The sequence below is a fragment of the Herpailurus yagouaroundi genome, unplaced genomic scaffold (assembly GCF_014898765.1).
Source record: "Herpailurus yagouaroundi ecotype Mexico unplaced genomic scaffold, PumYag 187, whole genome shotgun sequence".
Taxonomy (NCBI): Eukaryota; Metazoa; Chordata; class Mammalia; order Carnivora; family Felidae; genus Herpailurus; species Herpailurus yagouaroundi.
In genome coordinates this window covers 5074069-5098169 of record NW_024412418.1, presented here as the reverse complement: position 1 = coordinate 5098169, position 24101 = coordinate 5074069, and the positions used below count along the sequence as shown (strand labels likewise).

Here is a 24101-nt window from a genome sequence, read left to right as displayed (position 1 = left end):
AATATGAACAACATCACTGAATTTGTTCTGTTGGGACTTTCCCAGAACAAGAAAATTAAAAACTTGTGCTTTCTACTATTCTTATTTTGTTACATAGCTATTTGGATGGGAAACTTGCTCATAATGATTTCTATCACATGCAGCCCGCTAATTGACCAACCCATGTATTTCTTCCTTAATAACCTTGCACTCTCAGATCTGTGTTATACCTCAACAGTGACACCCAAGCTAGTCACCGACTTGCTGGCAGAAAGTAACATGATTTCTTATACTAGCTGTATGGCACAGCTTTTTGCCATGCATTTCTTTGGGGGGATTGAAATCTTTATCCTCACAGCGATGGCCTATGACCGCTACGTGGCCATCTGCAAGCCCCTGCACTATACCATCATCATGAACAGGCAGAGGTGTTACACCATAGTCACTGCTAGCTGTACCGGGGCATTTCTGCATTCTTTTTTCCAGTGTCTCCTTACCATCAATTTACCTTTCTGTGGCCCCAATGAAATAGATCACTACTTCTGTGATGTGTATCCTTTGCTGAAACTGGCCTGCACAGACACCTACCGAGTTGGGATCCTAGTGGTTGCCAACTCAGGCATGATGGGCTTGGTGACCTTTGTGGTCTTGGTGCTGTCTTACTTGTTGATATTATACACCATCAGGGCTTACCCTGCAGAGAGCCGCACCAAAGCACTTTCCACCTGTAGTTCCCACATCACAGTTGTTGTTCTGTTCTTTGTGCCTGTTCTCTTCATTTACATTAGACCAACCACAACTTTCCCGGAAGACAAAGTGTTTGCTCTCTTCTACACCATCATTGCCCCCATGTTTAACCCTCTCATTTACACATTCAGAAATGTGGAGATGAAGACTGCCTTGAGAAAAGTGTGGTGCCAGAAACTATGTTTTATTGGAAGGCAAATCATCTGAAAGGCATTTTCCCTCCTCATTACATATCTTACTTACGTGACATTCATTGTCTTGAAAAACCATGAACTCCGCTCTAAGAAAAATAAGCATAGACATTGGTGTCAGTGATATTCTCTCTACTTAAGTTCATTAAACCATGAATTTTGCTCTAGGAAATATAAGCATAGACATTGGGGTGACTGCATTAATATAATAATTTACCTTGAAATACTTTCTTTTTTCTTTATTGTTTCTTATTTTTATTTTTCTCTTGTAATCTGAGTCCTCATTTCTTTGCTGAAGTTCCATTACATTTTTCTTTGATATATTTTTCCTTTGGATTCTGTCCATAAGTTGCTAACTGAAAGTCCCCTTTTCTAATCTCCCTATACTTTGGATTCATGAATGAAATCTTCAGATGTACATAAACCGCAATCCTATTAATCATCCCAGACATAAACGGTCCTCCCTGTGTTCTCATCAAAAAGGAGCATCAGAAACTTAGAATCATGTTTTCCACTTAGCTCTTTAGTTTCCATATTCATTGCAACAATTTAAAAAGCAAATACTATTTAAATAGGGTCTAAGGAATAAAAACATTATTTATGTAAGGAATAATGGTTGTATAAAAACCCGAAGAGTTTTTCTAAAATGACTTAATTAGATCATTTAAAAATCACAGCATTTTAATAATTACAAATATTTGCTATAAAAATCCTCTTTATATTGTAATAAAAAAGTGGTATTGGTAATAAATAAGGTAGCTATATAACTCATTCTCCAAACTGAGCCTCATTTGAGTGTAAAATGGGGGTCTACTGATACTTGTGCTGACACAGCAGACATAAAATGAGATTGCACCAGGAGAGTAGGATGTTTGGCTACTTTTAAATGTCTGAGAAGTATGGATGCCTTAGACAGAAAGGCTAGTGGCAGTTACACTGTAGAATCTCCACTTAATATTACTTGGGGCCAATGTGACTGTAAAAACCAATATAAATTCTGGCATTGAAACTACTTGTTTCAACATGCTTAATTTATTTAATTTAAGAATATGCTTAAATTTATTTTTTCCATTGCCATCAGAACAAAAACCATAAATTTCCAATTTCTATAGAGCATCTATAGCTCTGGATATCCATTGATGTCTGCAGAATTGAAAAGTTCTTCAAATAATTGAAGTAAATAACTGTTTTTGTCTTAATTATTTAATGAAGTCAGACACATTGGACATCATGAAAGTGGAACAAACATTATATTGCACAGTTTAGGGGGGAAATGAACAGAGACTGAATATATATATAAACAAATACATAAATAGAGCAGCAAAAAAAAAAGTCATAGCACAGTGTACAATGAAAAATTTTAGGGAGTTCAAATGGAAAGATATGATTGGTTGTTGACCCACTTGAATTTAAATAAGTAAATTTAAAATAAAAAATTAATTCTCTGAAAAAAAATGACTGGAGAGCTGTCTTCAGAAAGGGCATGTTTGTAAAGGTATTAAAATTTTGGGGCGCCTGGGTGGCTCAGTCGGTTGAGCGGCCGACTTTGGCTCAGGTCATGATCTCGTGGTCCATGAGTTCGAGCCCCGTGTCGGGCTCTGTGCTGACAGCTTGGAGCCTGGAGCCTGTTTCAGATTCTGTGTCTCCTTCTCTCTCTGACCCTCCCCCATTCATGCTCTGTCTCTCTCTGTCCCCAAAATAAATAAACTTAAAAAATAAAAAAATAAAAATTAAAAAAAAAATTTTAAGAGAATTGTTACTAGAGCAATTGATAAACTAACTGGGTCTTTAGTGAAATTCTTATGCAGCCTACATCATGACACATGTCAGTTTATACGAGTTCATTAAAGGTAACTCTTGGAGTAGTAAGACAACTATTAACGGATGCTTTATTTTTAACACTTGATTTTGGTTTACACTCTTAAATTTATTGTCTAATGAAAATTACTTTTGATTATATGTAACTAGTATTACAAAGTAAAATAATAACAGAGATGACAATTATGATTCAAGTGGTGTCTTATAACACTCAAAATAAAAAAGAAAATATGACGTTAGCAACAGCGGGTAATTAAGCATGTGAATGAATAATATCTTCCTACATGAGAGACCCTGGAAAGACAACTAGTCTTTCCTCCTCTTTTTCTTCTTCTGTAAAATGGAGATAATAGTAACTGCCTCATAAGGTAATTATAAAAATGGAAAGATATGAGTATTGTTCTTAGAAAAGAAACTGCTCAAAATAATTTTTATTGTTGTTATTATCCCCTAGCATCTGTAAATTAATTTCTGTGGAACATTCAAATTAAAAAAATTTAACATAAATATTTAATTTTATACTTTGAAATTTTTATTTTAGAATTATAAGCATAATGATTTTTGTGACTTATGCCCATACATGTGTAAGTAACATTATAATAAAGCATGATTTCAGTCAACACAAGTTATTTTTGAGGATCTTTTTCTTAAAAAGCTCTAAAACGGAGGCTCCTTGGTGGCTCAGTCAGTGAAGCGTCAGACTAGATTTTGGCTCAGGTCTGTAACTCACAGTTCATGAGTTCAAGCCCCACATCAGGCTCCACGCTGCCAGCGTGGAGCCTGATGGGGATTCTCTCTCTCTCTCTGCCCTCCTCAGTTCTCTTTCTCTGTCTCTCTCTCTCAGTAAATAAACTTTTTTTTTTAAAAAAAAAGCTCTAAAACTTTAATTTTGAATTAATTATCTAATTATTGTCTTTATTTTACAGATGAGTAAACTGAAATTTAGAGGTTAAAAGTTTTCTAAGCATCAAACTGGAACCTAAAGAGGCAATTACATAGTTTGGTAAAGAAAAGACTTTTGGGGTGCCTGCGTGGCTCAGTCAGTTAAGAGTCCGACTTTGGCTCTGGTCATGATCTCACGGTTCATGAGCTCCAGCCCTGCATCAAGCTCTATGCTGACAGCTCAGAACCTGGAACCTGTTTCAGATTCTGTGTCTCCTTCTCTCTCTTTCTCTCTCTCTGAGCCTATTTCAGATTCTGTGTCTCCTTCTCTTTCTCTCTCTCTGAGCCTATTTCAGATTCTGTGTCTCCTCTCTCTCTCTCTCTCTCTCTCTCTGTCTCAAAAAGAAATACATATTATAAAATTAAAAAAAAAAATAAAAATAAAAATAAATTCTCGTATAAATTGATGTCAACAGTCAAAGTTTATCAGGCTTGCCAGCAAGAGGGAAATTTTCATACTAGCCAGATCAAGATTTCACTTTTTTTTTTGCCTTTTTTTTTTATGTTTATTTATTTTTGAGAGAGAGTGTGAGTGGGGGGAGGGTCAGAAAGGGGGACAGAGGATCCAGGATCCGTAGCAGGTTCTGTGTTGACAGCAGCAAGCCTCATGCAGGGCTGGAACTCATGACCATGAGATGGTAATCTGAGCTGACATCGTGACCTGCACCAAAGTCAGATGCTTAACCGATGCAACCACCCAGGTGCCCAAGAGTTCACTCTTGATGGTGTCATGTATAAAAGAAAAGGTAGAAGGGGTGCCTGGGTGGCTCAGTCAGTTAAGCATGGGACTCTTGGCCTCAGCTCAGGTCTTGATCTCAGGGTCGTGAATTTAAGCCCTGTGTTGGGTTCCACACTGGGTTTGAAGCCTACTTAAAAAGAAAAAAAAAAAAAAAAAGAAAAGGAAAGGAAAGGAAAAGACAAGGAAGAGAAAAGAAAAGAAAAGAAAAGAGAAAAAGTAGAAGACGGAGTCAGATAAGATTTTCAGACTAGATACAACTGAGGAATGCCTTGTTTAAAACAAAACAAAACAAAACAAAACAAAACAAAACAAAACAAAACAAAACAAAACACCACATAGTTGGGTGAGTGAATCCACCTTCTCCAAAGATGCACTTCTTTCCATTAACTTTCATCAGAGAACTGCTTAAACATTCTATTCCCTTGTACTTGCTGACTCACTCTATCATCTATTTATCATTTATCCATCATCTTTCTCTCTCTTTTTCCTCTCAGCATCCCCTATCTATCCCATCAGTAAACCTGCTCTATATTTTATATGAAATATTATTTTAGGATTATTTTAAACTTGAATTTAGATAGTAAGTGAAAATCTTTTACTTTGAAAAGGTCCTTCGTTTGGAGAGATTTATATTTTCTTCCTTCTTGCAGTACAAGTAGTTGTGGTTACTCCTTGATTATATATATTTTATGTCAAACCAGTTAAAATAGCATGAATTCAGCCATACTAATCTTTGCTACCCATACACATTTTGGAGGATCTTGTCTGGATGATTGGATCCAGGGTAGAATCCTGTCTGGTCTGGATGAAGCCAGAATATTTAGAAGTAGAAAAATAAGCAGAGAAGGTACATATCAGAAGTATCTAATGTCTAAATAGGTCATTAAGCCATGAAGGTGGTTCCTATAAGGGATGAGAAGCAGAGCTATGTGACAAGATATTTATAAATTCATTCAATAAATATTTATTGAACTCCTATATGTGATATAGACTTTGCTGGCTACCAGGAAATTAGCAGTAAAATAAATACGATATGCCCTTACTTTCATGGAACTTAAAATTTAGCGAAGCAAGAAAACAAGGGAAGCACACCCGGAAAGGAATATGAAAGAGTAATCCACTGATGGCGTTTTGCTGTTTAAGGCTTGCCTTTTGCATGTTGTGACTGATTTTTCCATCGGCAAAGAATCAGAGAAAGGGGGTGTGTGATGAGAAGATACCCATTTACATTTAAAGATGACGAGCCTTCAAATCATTGACTTCCCTTTCCAAAACCTTGCACCGCACCAAACTTTCCTTATGGCATTTTTCATCTCGGTGTTTCTAAGTGTGTAGATAAGAGGATTGAGCATGGGGACAATAATTGTGTAGAAGAGTGTGAACACTTTATCTTCCGGTAAAGTTGTGGCAGGTCGAATGTAAACAAAGATGACGGGTGCAAAAAACAGGATCACCACTGTGATGTGGGAGCTGCAGGTGGAAAGGGCCTTGTGGCGGTTCTCTGCAGAATATGCTCTCACATTGCATAATATCATGAAGTAGGAAGCCATCAAAACCACGAAGATCCCCAGTCCCATCAGGCCGGAATTGGCAATGACTAAGAAACCAATTTTGTGTGTATCAGTGCAGGCCAGTTTCAACAAAGGATATACATCGCAGAAATAGTGATCTATTTCATTGGGGCCACAGAATGGCAGAAAAATTGCAAGAAGAAACAGGCCAATGGAATGCAGAAACCCACCTGCACATGATGCTCCGAGAATTGAGTTACATCGTTGTCTACTCATGAGGATGGCATAATGGAGTGGTTTGCAGATGGCCACATAGCGGTCGTAGGCCATTCCTGTGATGATGCAGACCTCGACCCCCCCAAAGAAGTGTGTGGTAAACAGCTGTGTCATGCAGTTATGATAGGAAATGACCTTCTTCCCTGTCAGTAAGTCAGTCATTAGTTTGGGTGTCACAGTGGAGGTGTAGAGGAGGTCTGAGAGGGCAAGGTAATTAAGGAAGAAGTACATGGGCTGGTTAATTAGCTGACTGTAGGTGATAGAAGCCATAATAATCAGATTCCCCAACCAGATAGCGAGGTAACAGAGTAAGAAAAATAAAAAGCAGAGGATCTGGACTCTCTTACTCTTAGAAAGTCCCAGGAGAATAAATTCAGTAACATTATTCCTATTTTCCATGATCCGATGCTCCAGAAAGGTATCTGAGAGGACAAAAGTAATGAAGCAAATAATTGATGAGACAATGGAAATCTAATATTCAATTAAAATGGCCTAATGCATATTTTAAGACCTTAGCCATTTGGAGATCCACTGAAATCACTCATTCATTTAACAAAATCCTTTTAAATATCTAGTGCCAATACTCGTCCAAGAACTTTGGATAGCATGGTGAATTAAACAAAGTCCGAGTTTTTGTGTAGTTTACATCCTTTTGTGAGAAGACAGGAAATTATGCTCCCTAAGAATAAAAGGGGGATATCTAATAGTGTTAAGTATTTATTCAAGTACTAAGTCAAAGTATACGTATTAATGTAAATAGCGTTAAGTGTTAATTCCATCAATGTTAAGTGAACAATTTTAGGATGTAAACTGGAGAATTTACTTGAACAGATGGTTTCTAATGAGGTCACAAAAACAGTGGAGGGCATGTGAGTGATTTCTACAATGCTGGGCATATAATCAATGTTAAATAGATACTAACTAAAAAAAACTGGGGTCGCTTGGGTGGCTCAGTCGGTCAAGTGTTCTACTTCAGCTTAGGTTAGGTCATCATCTCACGGCTTGTGAGTTTGAGCCCCGCCTCTGGCTCTGTGCTGACAGCTGAGAGCTTGGAGTCTGCTTCGGATTCTGGGTCTCCCTCTTTCTCTGCCCGTCCCCTTGTGCTCTGTCTCTCAAATATGAATAAACATTTTAAAAAATTAAAAAAAAAAAAGAAACAACTGGCAAGTACACAGTTTGCTAGAGGCTTAAAGGAATAACAATACAGGACTAGAAATGACCATTAATCCACTAATCAAGTAATTCATGATAGAACTAAAGAGGAAGTTATTTTTCTAATTTGCCCTTTAGTTTTGAGGGGTTTATAAGAGAAAATAAGTATAGAAATTACTCCATGAAATTTTTATATTACTTAAGAGTTCTTTGTAGCATAATGTAGCTACTGTTCTGTTTTTCCTATTTCTTTCTCTTGCAGGATTATAAGGAAACCAACCTTACTTTTAAAATTTTCTTGTTGGTTCAGTAATTTTTATTTTATTCTTTTAAATGTTTATTTATTTATTTTGAAAGACAGAGACAGAGAGAGAGAGGGAGCACCTGAGCAGGGGAGGGGCAGAGAGAGAGGGAGAGAGAGAATCCCAAGCAAGCTCCATGCTGTCAATGCAGAGCCTGATGTGGGGCTCAATCTCATGAACCATGAGATCAGGACATGAGCCAAAATCGGGTTGGATGCTTACCCAACTGAGCCACCCAGACGTCTCTGGGTCAGTAATTTTTAAATGAATTAAAACATGTTTTTTTTTTTGTTTTTTTTTTAAAGAAAGTCTTTTTTTCAACATTTATTTATTTTTGGGACAGAGAGAGACAGAGCATGAACGGGGGAGGGGCAGAGAGAGAGGGAGACACAGAATCGGAAACAGGCTCCAGGCTCTGAGCCATCAGCCCAGAGCCTGACGCGGGGCTCGAACTCACGGACTGTGAGATCGTGACCTGGCTGAAGTCGGACGCTCAACCGACTGCGCCACCCAGGCGCCCCTAAAACATGTTTATACATCACTGATATCTTCTGCTTTTCTGTTAAATTGGATGTATTCTACTACAAGAGAAATTAAACTTAACAATAATTAAGAGCCATGTAGTTGAAAAATACTAACTTTAGAATTAATACTTCGGAGTCAATGGTGCTTCTTTATAAGAAATATATATCCAAAGTGCAAACATTCTTTAGTTTATATCAAGTTATGTTATATCCAAGATAAATTAATTTAAATATTTAAGTAAATTATTAACAATGGCTATTTCATGATAATTACACTACACAGATTTTAGTTTCCCAATTTATACTTTTTTTATTGCCCAAAACTTTTACCATGAACCTCTATTCATTTTTAGAAAAAGATATATTTTATAAATATGTGTATTTTATACATCTAATGTTTATGATGTAAGTGAATTTGAAAGTGTCTTTGTAAATTTATCTTTTTATCCTGCCCATTTATCCTTTAAATGTAGTTTAAAATATTGAAGGATTATGCCCACTAGATTCTGGAAGCCCACTTAGATTTTTATAGGAAATTGAGGCCAGGGGTCACACTGAAAATTATTTATCCTTAAGTGAGAATTTATTGAAAAACAAAAATGTTTTGATTTTTTGTCAGGTTTTTTTTTTTAGTTGAACGATAACACCCACAAATTTGCTAAATAAAAGGAATGTTTCAATTCTGTGTCAATAATACCAAAGATCTTGCAATGTCAGACAAAGAAATAAGGATTCAGAAAATGCCAAAGCATTACACAATTTTAAATACTGTTGTCACAAGACTGTGACTCAGCATGGGATGAAGAAATGATATGAGGGGCGCCTGGGTGGCTCAGTCGGTTAAATGACCGACTTCGGCTCAGGTCATGATCTCACGGTTTGTGAGTTCAAGCCCCGCGTCGGGCTCTGTGCCGACGGCTTGGAGCCTGGGCCTGCTTTGGATTCTGTGTCTCCCTCTCTCTCTCTGCCCCTCCCAAGCTCACGCTCAGTTTCTCTCTATCTCTCAATAATGAATAAACATTTAAAAAAATTAAAAAAAAGAAATGATAGGAAGATCAATGTAAATTTCTTTTGAACCACTCCATATTTTTTTTCTACTTATCAACCCCTTCAAAATAAGCAGTGTTTCAGAAAAGTTATTTGAATTGCCTTTTTTCAGGTGATCAATTATGGTTGCCTAAGTTGGAAATATACAAAAAAGTGGGCTCCTTTAATTTCAAAATACGTCCTCAAACACAATACTTTAAAATAATGGAGTTGCTTTCCTCCATCATTTTCTTCCTTACCTTCTTAGAGAATCTGCCCACACAAGTGGCATGATTCTAGAAAATGATTTCTTCATATTCTGTCAAATAGAAGCAGTTATACGACATTCCAGGTAATTATCTGGTAAGTGCACTGTACCAATAGATCTTTCCCCATCCTGTTAATTGCTTATTCCCTACAAATCAGACTCCCATCCATACGATAAAGAAGTTGGATTAGATAATCTTTGAAGATCTTGCTCCCCTGACTTTGACTGTATGACTCCCGATTCATCAGTAGTTTGGGGAAGACATCTGTCTGCCTCCCTCATGCCTTCCCTGCTCCATTGGATAAATTGACACTGCAGAAAATATAGTATTAGCAAGTTCACTGTCATTTCTGTGCCTCAGTTTCCTTCTCTGTAAAATTGAAGTAACAATAATACCTCCTCATAGGGTGACATTTTGAAATAATAAAGTTAATAAGTGGGAAATTTCTTAGAGCAGTGTCTAGAAAGTATTAGACGTTTAATAACTGTTAGCCACCTTCCACAATGACTGAACGTAAGATCAAAGCCCTAGAGAAAAATGTAAGTAGACCAGATCAGAAACTGTTATCTGAGACTATCCCTGCATTCACAATATTAGGAATAACAAACTTTGGAGATGGACCCTAGTTCTTAACACAGCCCTGATACTTAAATGCAAGATTCTTCACTTCCTTGAACATTTTCTTCCTTCTTCCATAAAATGAACATTGCAGTGCTTAACTTACAGAATTACTGAGAAAGTCAAGTAAAATAATGCATATGAAGCTCAATGTTAAAAAACATACTAGTTGCTCCGTTTCCTCCTTGCAACTTCCTGTAGTGTTATAAACGTAGGAGATACTCAGGATATTCAAGCGGTAGGAGATCCCACTAATTAAGAAGTTAAGTTCTAGTGCTGTATAAAATAAGATATAGGACTTGGCTCCAAAATTCATGGAAAAATCTTGGGAAAAATATGTAACCTCATTTCCTTCATTCACAAAATGAGTAATACTGTAACTCTGAGGTCTATTGTAAAGATTTGGTGAGTTTATTTATGTAAAAGCTTAGTATAGAACCCGGTATGTAAAAATTAGATATTTGATGAATATTGTTAGCATTAATATTTTCATTTTTGCCATTTCAGTGGACATAAATATAAATTAAGGATAATAAGTCAGATTATGATTCTTATTACAAATTGTGGATAGCTTATTAAAAGCACATATTTCAACACGGGTAAATTAAATGAAGGTTAAGTAGATAAGACATAGCATAGTTTCCCTGCCCTAAACAATCTGTTCTTTTTTCTTACCCGAGGGCTGGGGTTTCTCACATCAGGATTAACATTCCCATAACATTAAATACAAAATCTTTCCCACCTTGTCAGCTGACCTTCAACCCAGAAACCTGAAGGTCAACTTCTCGCTCACTACAGTCATTTAATGCTTCTATTTTCTTTCCTTTGGATTCATCAACCTTCTGTAAATTAGATGGATGTTCAATTCCCCTTTCACCTCGAAAAAAAAATGTCTATATTAAACCTGGACAAAAAGAAATGTACCCCTTAGATATTATACAATGGAGCAGGTTGATTGAAAATTTTGCCATACACTTTTGTTTCTTCAGTCTTAGAATCATATGGGTATTTTAGTGTTTAATCATTTTATATTCAGCTCCTTTACTGAACTTCTGTCCAGGGACCTCCTAAGCCAGTAAACCCCTCTCCATATTCAATTATCCTCTACTATGGAATATCAAGGGCTAATGAATAACTACATTCATGACATTCTAAATGAGGCCAAACAGATAAACCCACAAATACTTTGATAGCTGTTGAGGATGCGGCACTAATGACTAGAGCATCCGACACGCATATCTTCAGCCCGCATAGCTACCGTGTGTTATAGATGGAAAACAAGGCGGAACTTTCCCCAGATCGTAGAGGTTGTATTTTCAATGGTTATGGAAGTTTTCCCATGCAAAGATTTCTTAAAAACATCACATACAAATGGCATTCGGAAGGACTGGCGTATTCTTTTGAAGTAAAATGACTGGCCTCTTTATGAGCTGGATTTAACTTACCAGCTGCTTCGCTCAACAGACAGATTTCTTGTAAGCTGAGGCTTCACGCCTAAGATAAAATTGGAAGAGAAAAAAAATTAACGTTGCTTTGCAATAATAAATCTTAACTGCATACAGTCTTATGAAGGAACTCTTGTGATATATCAACAAGAGCGATACCATTGTAAACTGAGCCAGATTTGAGATCTTTGCAAATTATTTTTTCATTTCTGAAAAAGAAATGTGTCTCTCTGACATTCATCTTACCTTCTAAAAACTTACATATATACTAAGTATATATATACTTTTTTGATATTTATATATTAATGTATTTTTATATATTATATATAATGTATATATACATTATATATACGTTATATATATATATTTGATATAGATATCGAATTGGTATTTAAAGCAAATTTTGAGAAAACATGTTATATAGAATAGCTCTCAACATCTCTGAGGGTTTACAAGTTTCCCATCAGTATACTTTGCCACAAATATAAACCATTGCTTAAATTTCTCTCTAGTAACAAAGTTAATAATTATATTTCCCTAATGCATAGTATCCAAAGCACTGAGATTAGATGTGGGACACGGGACTAGAAGGAAACGTCGAATGCAATGTTCGTATGTCAGTACAGGGCAGAAGTGGGTGACTGAGGGAATAGGAGAGCTAAAATGAGAAGCACCAGGGAGCCTTATGACCCAGATGAAAAGTACAGACTGTAGACCAAGGTTAAAGAGTTATTATTTTTTTTTTTTCCCAGAAAAACAAGCCTATTAAGGTGCTGGGATTTCTACCTGATGCTTGGAAAAGACGCCTTTCCTTTGCCACTATTCTTTCATGAAGCTTGTCTGCTCCCATGGGTTCTCTTGCTTGGTGTGCATGTAGCTTAGAAGTTTATCTCTGTATGACAACCTCCTTTTTTAAATTAAATTCTTTTATATTGTTATATGATTATATTATTAAAATTTCACATATGTGTATTTTTGAAAACACAGAAGAATATTATAATAAATAAGATGGTTTCCTCAATTTCTTCATTTAAAAAACATTTACTGTCACCGGGGTACCTGGGTGACTCGGTTGGTTGAGTGTTCAACTTTGGCTCTGGTCATGATCTCATGATTCATGAGTTCAAGCCCCAAATGGGGTTTAGTACTGTCAGCACAGAGCCTGCTTAGGATCCTCTGTCCCTGTCTCTCTGTCCCTCCCTGCTTTCACCCTCTCAAAAATATTATGGAAAGAGCCTAAATGTCCATCAAATGATGAATGGATAAAGAAGATGTGGTTTATACATACAATGGAATACTACTTGGCAATGAGAAAGAATGAAATCCTGCCTTTTGCAACAACGTGGATGGAACTGGAAGGTATTATGCTGAGTAAAATAAGTCAGTCAGAGAAGGACAGATATCATATGGTTTCACTCACATGTGGATCTTGAGAAACTTAAGAGAGGACTGTGGGGGAAGAGAAGGAGAAAAAAATAGTTACAAACAGAGAGGGAGAGAGGCAAACCATAAGAGACTCTTAAATACAGACAACAAACTGAGGGTCGATGGTGGGAAAGGGGGTGGAGGAGAGAGGAAAATTGGGTGATGGGCATTGAGGGGGGCACTTGTTGGGATGAGCACTGGGTGTTGTATGTAATTAAGCTAATTAGACAATCAATTATATTCATAATAAATTAAAAAAAAACATATATGTTTACTGTCACCTACATCTAAAAAGTGTGAGTTGGATAAAATTCAGTATAAAGAATGCATATATTGGTGGACAAGACAGTCTCTGACTTTAAGGAGGCTAGAGACTAAAAGAAGAGGCAGATAATAAACCAGACAAATATATGATTACAACCAGCATATTCAAAAGCAAAGAACAGGGAACTGCTAGTCTTTTTTTTTTAAACATATGGAAACTTTATTAAACAGTGAATCTTTAGCTTTTCTATGTTATTTGGCTACTGCAACTTGGTTGTCTCTTGAATTTGCATTGAAGTAATTCTACAATACAATTGTATTTTCTCATCTTTTTTACATCTAAAAAGTCTTGTCTTTCTATCTGTTCTAAAACTGCAAAGACACGATTAAATTAACAAAAAATTTACTTTGTCCTTACCGTCTGCCTGAAAGCTTAATAGAAATTGTCATTATTAGGGGCGCCTGGGTGGTGCAGTCGGTTAAGCGTCCTACTTTAGCCAGGTCACGATCTCGCGGTCCGGGAGTTCGAGCCCCGCGTCAGGCTCTGGGCTGATGGCTCAGAGCCTGGAGCCTGTTTCCGATTCTGTGTCTCCCTCTCTCTCTCTGCCCCTCCCCCATTCATGCTCTGTGTTTCTCTGTCCCAAAAAATAAAATAAAAAACGTTGACAAAAAAAAAAATTAAAAAAAATTTGTCATTATTATTGAAATTGTTTTAAACAGCACATGTTTAGGAATGCATCTATTTTTATAGATTGTTTTTTACATTTTAACAATATTTTAAGACATCTGCATGCTCCAAATATTAATGTTCATGTTTTCTTCCTCATTTCAAGAAAGTTACGTTCAGTGGGAAATTCCTCTAATCTATTTGTGTTCTGAAAGTAATAAAAGAAGGAGTTACAATTGTATTAGTATGTCTCAATTTCTATTTTTGAAATATTAATTATAATCTACACTATGTAGGAAACAGGTGTATGTTTGGGAGAAGGTGGGAGGCTCTAAACTCAGACTGCCTGGTTTCTTTCTTTCTTTCTTTCCTTTTTTTTTTAAATTTATTTATCTGTTTTGAGAGAGAAACAGCATGAGCAATGGATGGGAAGAGAGCGAGAGAGACAGAGAGAGACAGAGAGAGACAGAGAGAGAATCCCAAGCAGGCTTTGTGCTGCCAGCATGGAGCCTGATACAGGGTGTGACCCCACAAGCCAGGAGATCAAGACCTTAGCCAAAGTCAAGAGCCAGACGCCCCTCAGACTGCCTGGTTTAAAGATCACACGTTCTACTGGTTCTGAGAGACTTTACTGTAGGGTTAAAATAATAAATGGATTTGACATCATAGTAAAATGTTTTAAAACTCTACAATACGCAGAGGCTGGTAAACATAGCCTACATTTGTATCACCCCAGACTCCTTGATGATAGGATTAAATTCTCAGTTTCTTCCAGTTTATTTCAACACTCTAAGTTTACCAGGTGTTACATTGTTAAAACGCCTTCTTTGTTTGCCAATTTAGCCTGTAGTCTCTTGCTTTCAAGCTGAAAGTTTCCTGGAGAACATTTTAAATATGTCCATATGCTCCACCCGTAAAAAAGGCATTTTATAAAATTACAATATTAGACTTTCAGCCCAGAAACAATTTATCTCATACGTAGCTTTATTTATTTTTTATTTTTTATTTGTTGAGAGAGAGAAACAGAGTACTAGCAGGGGAGAGGCGGGGGGGGGGGGGGGGGGGGGGAGGGAGGATGAGAAATAGGCTCCAGGCTCTGAGCTCTTTGCACAGACCCTAAGGCAGGGCTCGAACTCACAAACCGCAAGATCATGACCTGAGCTGAAGTCGGATGCTTAACCAACTAAGCCACCCAGGCACCCATAACTTTCTCCAAAGCAACCAATGGCTGCAATGATTTCATGAAGCATGCCCCAAACTGGGAATTAAAGATAATTTGTTTGCTATTAATTTAGTGAGATAGATGCTAAAATTCCGCAAGACAGCTTGATTCATCTATAAAATGGAGTAGATTATACTTCTATAAAATGGAAAATGGGAAAAATATCTAGAATTAATAAGAAAATTGGTAAGGTAGCTAAATCTAAGATATGTATACACAAACTAAATAGATTGTATTTAATCTAGGAATAAAAAGAGAGAAATAGAAAAAATATTCACAATAATGAGAAAACAATGTTATTTACAAATACATTTTACTAAGAAACTCTGGATCAATAGGAATAAAATCACATGACCTTAAGTAAAGCCATAGAATAAACACTGACAGAATCAGATCTCAAAGATTTAGATCAGGAGATATCGTAAAAATAGCCATTTCCTGAATTAATATATAAATGTAATTACGTTTTCCATTAAAATCCAAGGATATTTTTGTTTTCGTTTTGATAACATAATCCTAAGGTTTCTGAAGAAGGATAAGTGCTCAAACAGGGGCAAAACTCAAAAACAAAAAACCCCAAACCCAGATCTCTATTAGTTGAAATTTCCCTCAGTTAATTGGGAACTATTCCCAACTGTTAATAGAAAACAGGTTAGGAACTTAAGCAAGTATTTCTTTTTTTTTTTTTTTTTTCAACGTTTATTTATTTTTGGGACAGAGAGAGACAGAGCATGAACGGGGGAGGGGCAGAGAGAGAGGGAGACACAGAATCGGAAACAGGCTCCAGGCTCCAGGCTCTGAGCCATCAGCCCAGAGCCTGACGCGGGGCTCGAACTCCCAGACCACGAGATTGTGACCTGGCTGAAGTCGGACGCTTAACTGACTGTGCCACCCAGGCGCCCCAAGTATTTCTTAATGTAATAATAAGTCAATAAAAACAGCATATGCGCACAAAGATCGTATTTAAAACCACGATATAGTTGATTGAACGATGTAGTTGCTGATCTAGTCGGGACCCACAATCCTTCTAGATTCTTGCTCCACCATGTTTTTTTGTGAAGCACTTGTCCCTCTGGTTGCAAAATGGCTGCTCCCCCTATAGCTTTGGAAGATGCCATCTCTATTTACAGGCTAATAAAAAAGTTTAAGTTCAACAAGGTATAATACATTTGTCATAAATCCCATAGATTTGAAGCTGTACCTAACTGGAAGGCTCACTGAGTCGAATAGTGGTTTTCATAATATGGATGTCAAATAATGTGCAATTTACACATGAATCAATATATTTCGTTTCTAAACATGAAAACAAAATAAGTCCACTCTGTGAGGAAAAAAAAACAAAACAGCACCAGTGGGGCACCTGGGTGGCTCAGTCGGTTGAGCGTCTGACTTCGGCTCAGGTTATGATCTCACAGTCTGTGAGTTCGAGCCCGGCGTCGGGCTCTGTGCTGATAGCTTGGAGCCTGGAGCCTGCTTCGGATTCTGTGTCTCCCTCTCTCTCTGCCCCTCCCCCTCTCATGCTCTGTCTCTCTCTGTCTCAAAAATAAATACACGTTAAAAAAATTTTTTTTAATAAAAATAAAAAAAAAAAAACAACAGCACCAAAGACAAGCCGTGTTAACTTTTGACAAATGTTCGGTCATATTCACGATGGATACTGTAGAAAAGAATTTTAGGGGCTAATATGTAATTACATATACACATACACACAGCCCTCACATTCTATTGAACATTTTTTCTCAGCTATTCTGTCTGTGTGCGCATTTGCATATTTTTCTTTTTTCCCTTTTTAATTGTAATGGCTTTGCAACAGTTCTCTCCTTGTCTGTTCGGTTTTGTCCTAGAAACTTGAGGGTTGGAAGTTTCTTTCCCATAAATGTGAAGATATAAAAACTGCTTCTCTTTGAGTTTATGGCTCTTGGCTCATCCCCCAGAGACCGTATATTTCAAAATGAACTTAAAAAAAAACACATTTATTTTGTTTTTAGAGAAGAGGTGTGAGTGGGGGAGAGGGGCAGAAGGAGAGAGAAAGAATCCCAAGCAGCCTCCATGCTCAGTTCAGAGCCAGACGCAGGACTTGATCTCATGACTCTGGGATGACGACTTGAGCCTAAATCAAGAGTTGGACACTCAACTGACTGAGCCACCCAGGTCCCCTGAAATGAACCTTTAACTGGCTATACTTTCTAAGCATCTGACAGGAAAGCTCACAGTAGCATCTGAAGAAGAGTGTTTTTGTATAGACTTCACAGACCCAGGTGACACAGGAATGAAATGAAAAGGGAACTGACTTGTGTAATTTTCAACTACCCAGAAAATGTTTCATTCTGCTCTTCATCCTTGAAAGGAGTTTATGTCATAACCATCCGTATGATCCATATAACTCAGCATCTTCATAGAAATGCCAATTCAAGGCTATTAAAAGACTCTTCATGGATTTACTAGATTGTTCTTAAAAATCAAAAGGTTTTTGCTAATATTTCTGAAGGATTCTTTCCAACAGATAAAGGATATTGTCTGAAAAGATGCCATGGCCATCCCATCCCAGGCTGTGTTTTAAAAAAAAGTAAAAAAAAAAACCAAACACACATGGTGTCAAGTCACAACAAAGAAGTTTTCAGATGTGTTACAATGGAATTCTTTTGTTTTTAATTTATATTTTTATTTATTTATTTATTTATTTGTTTGTTTGTTTTTGGCTAAATGAATACACTGGCTAAAATCCAGTTTGAAAACCTCATGTCGTACCTGGGGGATGTGTTTGGCGATGGGGGAAATGCATAAGAGTAAAACTTTTTTCTTTTCGCTTGTTTATTTATTTAGAGAGCATGAGCAGGGAAGGGGCAGAGACAGAGGGAGAGAGAGAATCCCCAGCAGGCTCTGTGCTGCCAGTGCAGAGCCCGACATGGGGCTTGATCCCACAAATTGGGAGATCATTACCTGAGCCGAAATCAAGAGTTGGATGCTTAACCGACTGAGCCACCCAGGTACCCCCAATTTTTTTTTCTTTAAATAGGCCTAGCCTATCAGGAACCAACAATAACATGCAGCTTGCTTTTTTGGTTGTACAATTAAATACTCGCTTTTGCTTGGAGGCGACATTATGCTGCGAAGTATTTTAATATCAGTAACAGTATATACTATGAAGTGCATTTCTGTTAGAAATTAGCATGATGATATACATATTAAAACTACCCAAAGCAAACCATAAGTGAGCAATAGTTAAAACATAACATGTATAAAGAGCAAAAAACACCAAATAAAGTATATATTGTATAGATTTACTTATGAACAAATACATTGTGCATCTAGGGACAAAAAATGTGTTTTATATCACATAACATCTGAAAATTAGAAATGAAGATACTTATAATCCTCTAAAAGCCTTGTCGTTTCCCCCCACTTAACATTCCCTTAAACGTATATACATTAAAACAGTGATATTGGCAAAACTATCACCTCTTTAAGTGTAATGTTTTCACTTCCCCAGCAGGGTACATTGGCCTGTAGAACAGTAAGTAAGAGAGCAGGCACTTGTTCTAACTATAGTCTTATGTTCATGTTTCAGGAAGGAAGAAGGGGAAAGGAAAGAAAACAAAAATGTCGAGACGTAAAACTTTCCCAGAATTCCCCAGGAAGCTCCCATTTAGTTTTCATGGATGACGGCTGCATCACTGGTTGACCTAGTTAGAAGAGAGACTGGGGAACCACCAGCAGAACAATCTCAGAGCTCTGATAGAAATTTTTTTAAAAAGGAGAAATCTAGGTAGGCATCTGGAAACATCTGAAATAGTATACACAATAAGAACCCTGAAAGGGCATTTGCTTTCTCAGATTATCAGTTCAATAAGGAATTGGTTTTAGGAAGGACAAATACTTTTTGGAAGAAGATTTGGAACCCAGAAATATTTCTTAATATATATAATGAATGTATTACATGATAAATATATAGTTCTATTAATAGGCTCCCTTCTTTTAGGTTATATTCTCTGTCAGAGTGATTTTTCCCAGTATATGTATTTAGCATTTATTCATTCCACAATATGTGTTGGTTATTTGTTATGTACTAGCCGTTATTCTAGGAACAAAGTGAAAACAAAACAAAACAAAACAAATAAGCAAACAAACAAAAACAAAAAACACAGATACCCTGGCTTCATTGAGCTTGCATTTAATTGAGACAGCCACTAAATAAAGTAATAGGTTAAATGCTAATAAGTATTTAGTATTAATGTGTAATAGGTTAAATACGAATAAGTGTAAGGATTGAATAGAACAATGAAGAGAGATAAAAAGAGTCTGGGTATAGATGTGAATGTGTGTGGAAATTTTAAAGAGGTTGACCAGCCCATAGACTAATGAATGGATAAAGATGAGGTATGTATGTATATATACAGATACATATATATATGTACATATATATATGTACCTGTATATATATATATGTACATATATATGTATATATACAGATATACATGTACATATATATGTATAATCTGTATATATATGTATCTGTATATATACACATATACATATATATATATGTATTACTCAGCTATAAAAAAGAATGAAACCTTGTCATTTGCAATGACATGGATGGAGCTAGAAAGTATAATGTTAATGAAGTCAGTCAGTCAGAGAATGAGAAATACCATGTGATTTCACTCCTATGTGGAATTTAAGAAACTATTGAAACTATTTAAAACCACTAGATTATGTGAAACGACCAAAATAGAAAACAAAGGAGTTCTAAGGCCTTGAGCCCTGTGACAGTCTGACACAGAGTTTAGTGAGAAGAACAAGTTCAATGAAAAGAAACTGAGACATAGTTTTTACATGCATGGACAACCAGAACTATGATGACCCCAAGGCCAAGTCAAAATGTCTCAGGGTAAAAAGAGAGATCAACTCTGTGAAATTCCAGATACATCAACGTAAAAACCATTGACAGTCCTGCAAAGGACAGTTTCAGTGAAGGAAGAGAGGAGGTAATCTGATTTGAGAAACTAAATAAACCTGAGCGTAGGGAAATTATATACAGTGAGTACAAGATGAGAAGAAAACAATCAGAACTGGGGACATGGGGAAGAAAAATAAAGGACAAAAGAGGATTTTGTTTGTTTCATTTAATTTATTTTTATTGTTACTCTAAGTAGGCTCGTGCACATCTGTTCAAGCCCTACTCTGGAGTTCCGGTAGAAATGTCAGGAATTAGACAAAGAACAACTAAGAACGTATGTTAGCGTATTTTTCAAGAATTTTGAGTATGTGATATTTTCACTTCCATTTTTTGGGTATTTTAAATGGACTCACAACAATAGGCTATTCTCCTCTTTATGTTCTTCGCCCATTTTAGGAAAGCCTCAGCAATAACAACCCATCTTTATTTAGCATGTCTCCTGTATCAGCCGGAAACAAATTCTGCAAAGCATTCACGTGAGAAGAGTTTCTAAAAGAACTTGAGAGTTTCTCCTCTGTTCTAATTAATCCAGTGGCCTGATTTTAATCCTAGCCATTTATTTCTTTTTTTTAAACTTTTTAATGTTTATTTATTTTTGAGAGAGACAGAGCTTGAGTCGGGGCAGGGCAGAGAGAGAGAGAGGGAGACACAGAATCCAAAGCAGGCTCCAGGCTCCAAGCTGACAGCACAGAGCCTGAGGTGGGGCTTGAACTCGAGAACCTCAAGAGCCGTGAGATCATGACCTGAGCCAAAGTCAGACTTTTAACCGACTGAGCCATCTGGGCATCCCTCATCCTACCCATTTCTGATTTGAGGCAAATTTTAATTTTCTCCAGGGTGACTTTCAATTACCACTGAAAACAAAAACAAAACAAAACCCGCCTTTAACTTTTACGGTGCTAAAGAGTTCACCATTGGATGTAAGTGTTGTTTTTCTACCTGCCCATTCTGAGAACGATGTAATTTCACCAGTAACAGGAATGTGACATTCATGTGAGTGTTCCCTAACTTTTCCTATCCTCATACCTCACGTCTCCAGAGAAAAGTCATTTAACAGAATGGTTGCTTTTCTGATGCTGAACAGGGGATAGGGCCAACAACAACAACAAAAAAACTCATCTTTTTGAGTGCTGACTGTCTGTCAGTGTTTCAGCCCTTCACTTATCACCCTCAGAAGACTGTTGTTATTTCCATGTTATAGATGCTTTCTTGGGCATAGGTGTTAGTCCTCACAGTGGATACCCAATTCTGGGTCTAGAACTCACGTCTGAATCAACGCACCAGAAGGGGCTAGAATTAGCTAGGGAGGTGCAGTTAGTTAGCCTATGAACAGAGCTGGAGAGGAAGGGCCTTAGAACAAACGAAAAGGTTTTGACGTGGGGCTTGGGATGGACTGCTGGTTTGGGGGCATGTGAAATGCTCTAAAATGCCACTGGCTACAAAATGATCGGAGTAGATTTTTTTTTTTTTTTTTTGAGGACTACTGTTATGGTACGTCAATTAGATCTTTCAGGATATTAAGAAAATTCTTCAGACATTTTTGGTGAAAAAAAGTGTTTTTATTAAAGCACGGGGGCAGGACCTGTGGGCAGAAAGGGCTGCACTGGGGTTGTGAGGGGTGACTGAGAATGTAAGACTTTCAATCCTGTGGAGCGGAGGGTGATGTTAGGGTTCCGGAAGATTGAGTCTATAGGTTTCTGGGGGCCTGGTTATTGATAAGATGGCTTTTTTCTGGCAAATCATTAAGACAGTTGTAAACTGGTGGAGGCTCATGGCCATCATGACTGCCATCTGTATCAGTTAGCCATTCATTTTCTTGTTTTTCCCTTTCCTTTATTCTTGGGTAGCCAGGAGTGCCTGAAGAATCTCGTGGGGTTGAGGGGAATGAGAGGTGGGGGGTGGGGAAATTGCCCAGGTTTTAACTCGCGTTTGCCCTCAGCTTGCCTTTTGCTTCCTCATCACAAGTAAAAGATGAGAGGTTTTTTTGGTTTTTTTTTTTTTTAAGGCATTGTTTTGGTGGCTAGAATTGGCTTCATTGAATGTAGCCATACCCAAAAATGAGCTACATGGGTTTGTAGTGTTCATATGTGTGACACTGCTTGGGTCGTCTGCTAATAAATACCTAGGTTAGTTGCACAGACAAGGGATCAACAGGGGCAAAGGAGATAGAAGTAAGAAAACTAGAAAAGAAAGCATAGCAGAGAGGAGCCTGGGTAAATCCAAGGAATGCTAATATTTTGCTCATATCTGGGGCTATATCATGTGGCTACAAACAAGATACCCAGGCGAGCATTGCGCGTCTGAAAGGTTTCTGAGTGGAGAAGTCATGGATTCAACAAGTTCCGTGGTGAAAATCAGGGATGCCTTTCAGCTTCTGTCGTCACTTCCCATGACATGGCCCCAGAGTTTCTTTACGGCGTTCTTCATCCCCATGTTTCTTAGTGCGTCTATGAGAGGGTTGAGCACGGGGGCAATGACAGTATAGAACAGAGCAAACACTTTGTCCTCTGGTAAGGTCGTTGCTGGTCGAACGTAAATAAAGACTAAAGGAGCAAAAAAGAGAACCACCACGGTGATGTGGGAACTGCATGTGGAAAGGGCTTTGTGGCGATTCTCCGCGGAGTAGGACCTGACAATATACAGGATCATAGCATAGGATACCAGCGAGACCACGAAAGTCACCAGACCCATCAGTCCTGAGTTGGCAACCGCCGAGGAGACCTATTCTGCTCGTGTCCAGGCAGGCCAGCTTCAGCAAAGGATACACATTGCAGAAGACGTGATCTATTTCACCGGGGCCACAGTAGGGTAAGACGATGGCGAGGAGAAACTGACCAAAAAGGAATGTAGGAACCCACCCCGCACACGAAGCCGCGAGCATGGCATTGCACTTCCACTCATGATGACTGCACAGTGCAGGGGCCTGCAGATGGCCACGTGTCGGTCATAGGCCATCCCGGTGAGGACAAAGACCTCGATTTCCCCAAAGAAGTGCACGGTGAAGAGCTGTGTGGTACAGCCACTGTAGGAAATGACCTTCTTTTCTGTCAGCAAGTCAATGATGAACTTGGGGGTCACAGTGGAGGTGTAGAAAAGGTCTGCCAGGGATAGGAAACTCGGGAAGAAATACACAGGGTGGTCAATAAGTTGACTGCAGGTGAGAGAAATCATGACAAGAAGGTTGCCAATCAAGATGGCAATGTAACAAAAAAAGAACAGTAAAAAGCAGAAGACTTCTATTTCTTTTTTCTGAGAAAGTCCTAAAAGAATAAATTCTGTGATGTTATTCCTATTTTCCATGATCCAGACCGGTTTGTAGCTACCTGCAATTAGATAAATTATTAATTCTTGTGATATATATTTAAATATGATGATCCATATGATTCGTTGGTAAGGAGCTGATTATAATGGAAAGCATTCAAAGGTTGATGAAAATAGAAATTTAATTGTTATCCGTGAAGGTTTTTCTGCAGGCCTTTTTGTTCCTTTCTTGAAAACATTAGTTAGTGATAAACATCTTAGATGCCTGAAATGAAGACTAACTTTGTAAAATATAGGGTGTTTGTGTTACCATTCTGTTAACATGTATTATAAAACATAACTGGATATTATGCCTCAATAGAATTACAAAAAAGGTATTTTTAGAGAAAGAAAAAAGATATCTCTTGGCTGTTCTCATTCTTCATTATTGAGAAAATACACATGCAAATGAAACATTGAGTGAAAACGAAAAACTGCAAATATATATAGTATAATAAGTGGATAATATTAGATGTGAAAAATTTCTTGCCATATGTCCCATGTGGAAAGGGAATAAATAAAAAAAAATCAGCCCATATATTTAGAAACGTGAAGGATTTACCCATGGGTATAATCAGTTCTATTTTTCTTGTGCTCAATTTGTAAATATGCTTAATTTACAAATGAAGGATTTGTTACATTTCATAGGCAATATATGGATAACAAGAGAAGTATAATTATCTCTATTTTTCAAAACATTATCATTTGAAATGTCTTTGACATT

At 37.3% G+C, this 24101-nt stretch overlaps 2 protein-coding genes and 1 pseudogene across 3 annotated transcripts; 1 reads left to right on the top strand and 2 right to left on the bottom strand.

Moving 5' to 3' along the window:
- Window positions 1–3440, top strand: LOC121043839 (olfactory receptor 4P4-like). 2 transcript variants are annotated; one of them, XM_040495838.1, is made up of 2 exons: window positions 1–907; window positions 3421–3440. In XM_040495838.1, the coding sequence occupies exons 1-2, from the start codon at window positions 4–6 to the stop codon at window positions 3438–3440; spliced, it is 924 nt and encodes a 307-aa protein (XP_040351772.1). In that variant the 5' UTR covers window positions 1–3. The 2 variants fall into 2 exon arrangements, with proteins under 2 accessions (XP_040351772.1, XP_040351771.1); XM_040495837.1 differs by lacking the exon at window positions 3421–3440 and having other exon boundaries at window positions 1–988.
- A 2223-nt stretch (window positions 3441–5663) lies between these two features.
- Window positions 5664–6602, bottom strand: LOC121043944 (olfactory receptor 4P4-like). Its single transcript, XM_040495918.1, has one exon. The coding sequence runs from the start codon at window positions 6600–6602 to the stop codon at window positions 5664–5666; it is 939 nt and encodes a 312-aa protein (XP_040351852.1).
- Window positions 6603–22444: 15842 nt separating this feature from the next.
- On the bottom strand, window positions 22445–23377 carry LOC121043838 (olfactory receptor 4P4-like; annotated as a pseudogene).
- Window positions 23378–24101: the final 724 nt, after the last annotated feature.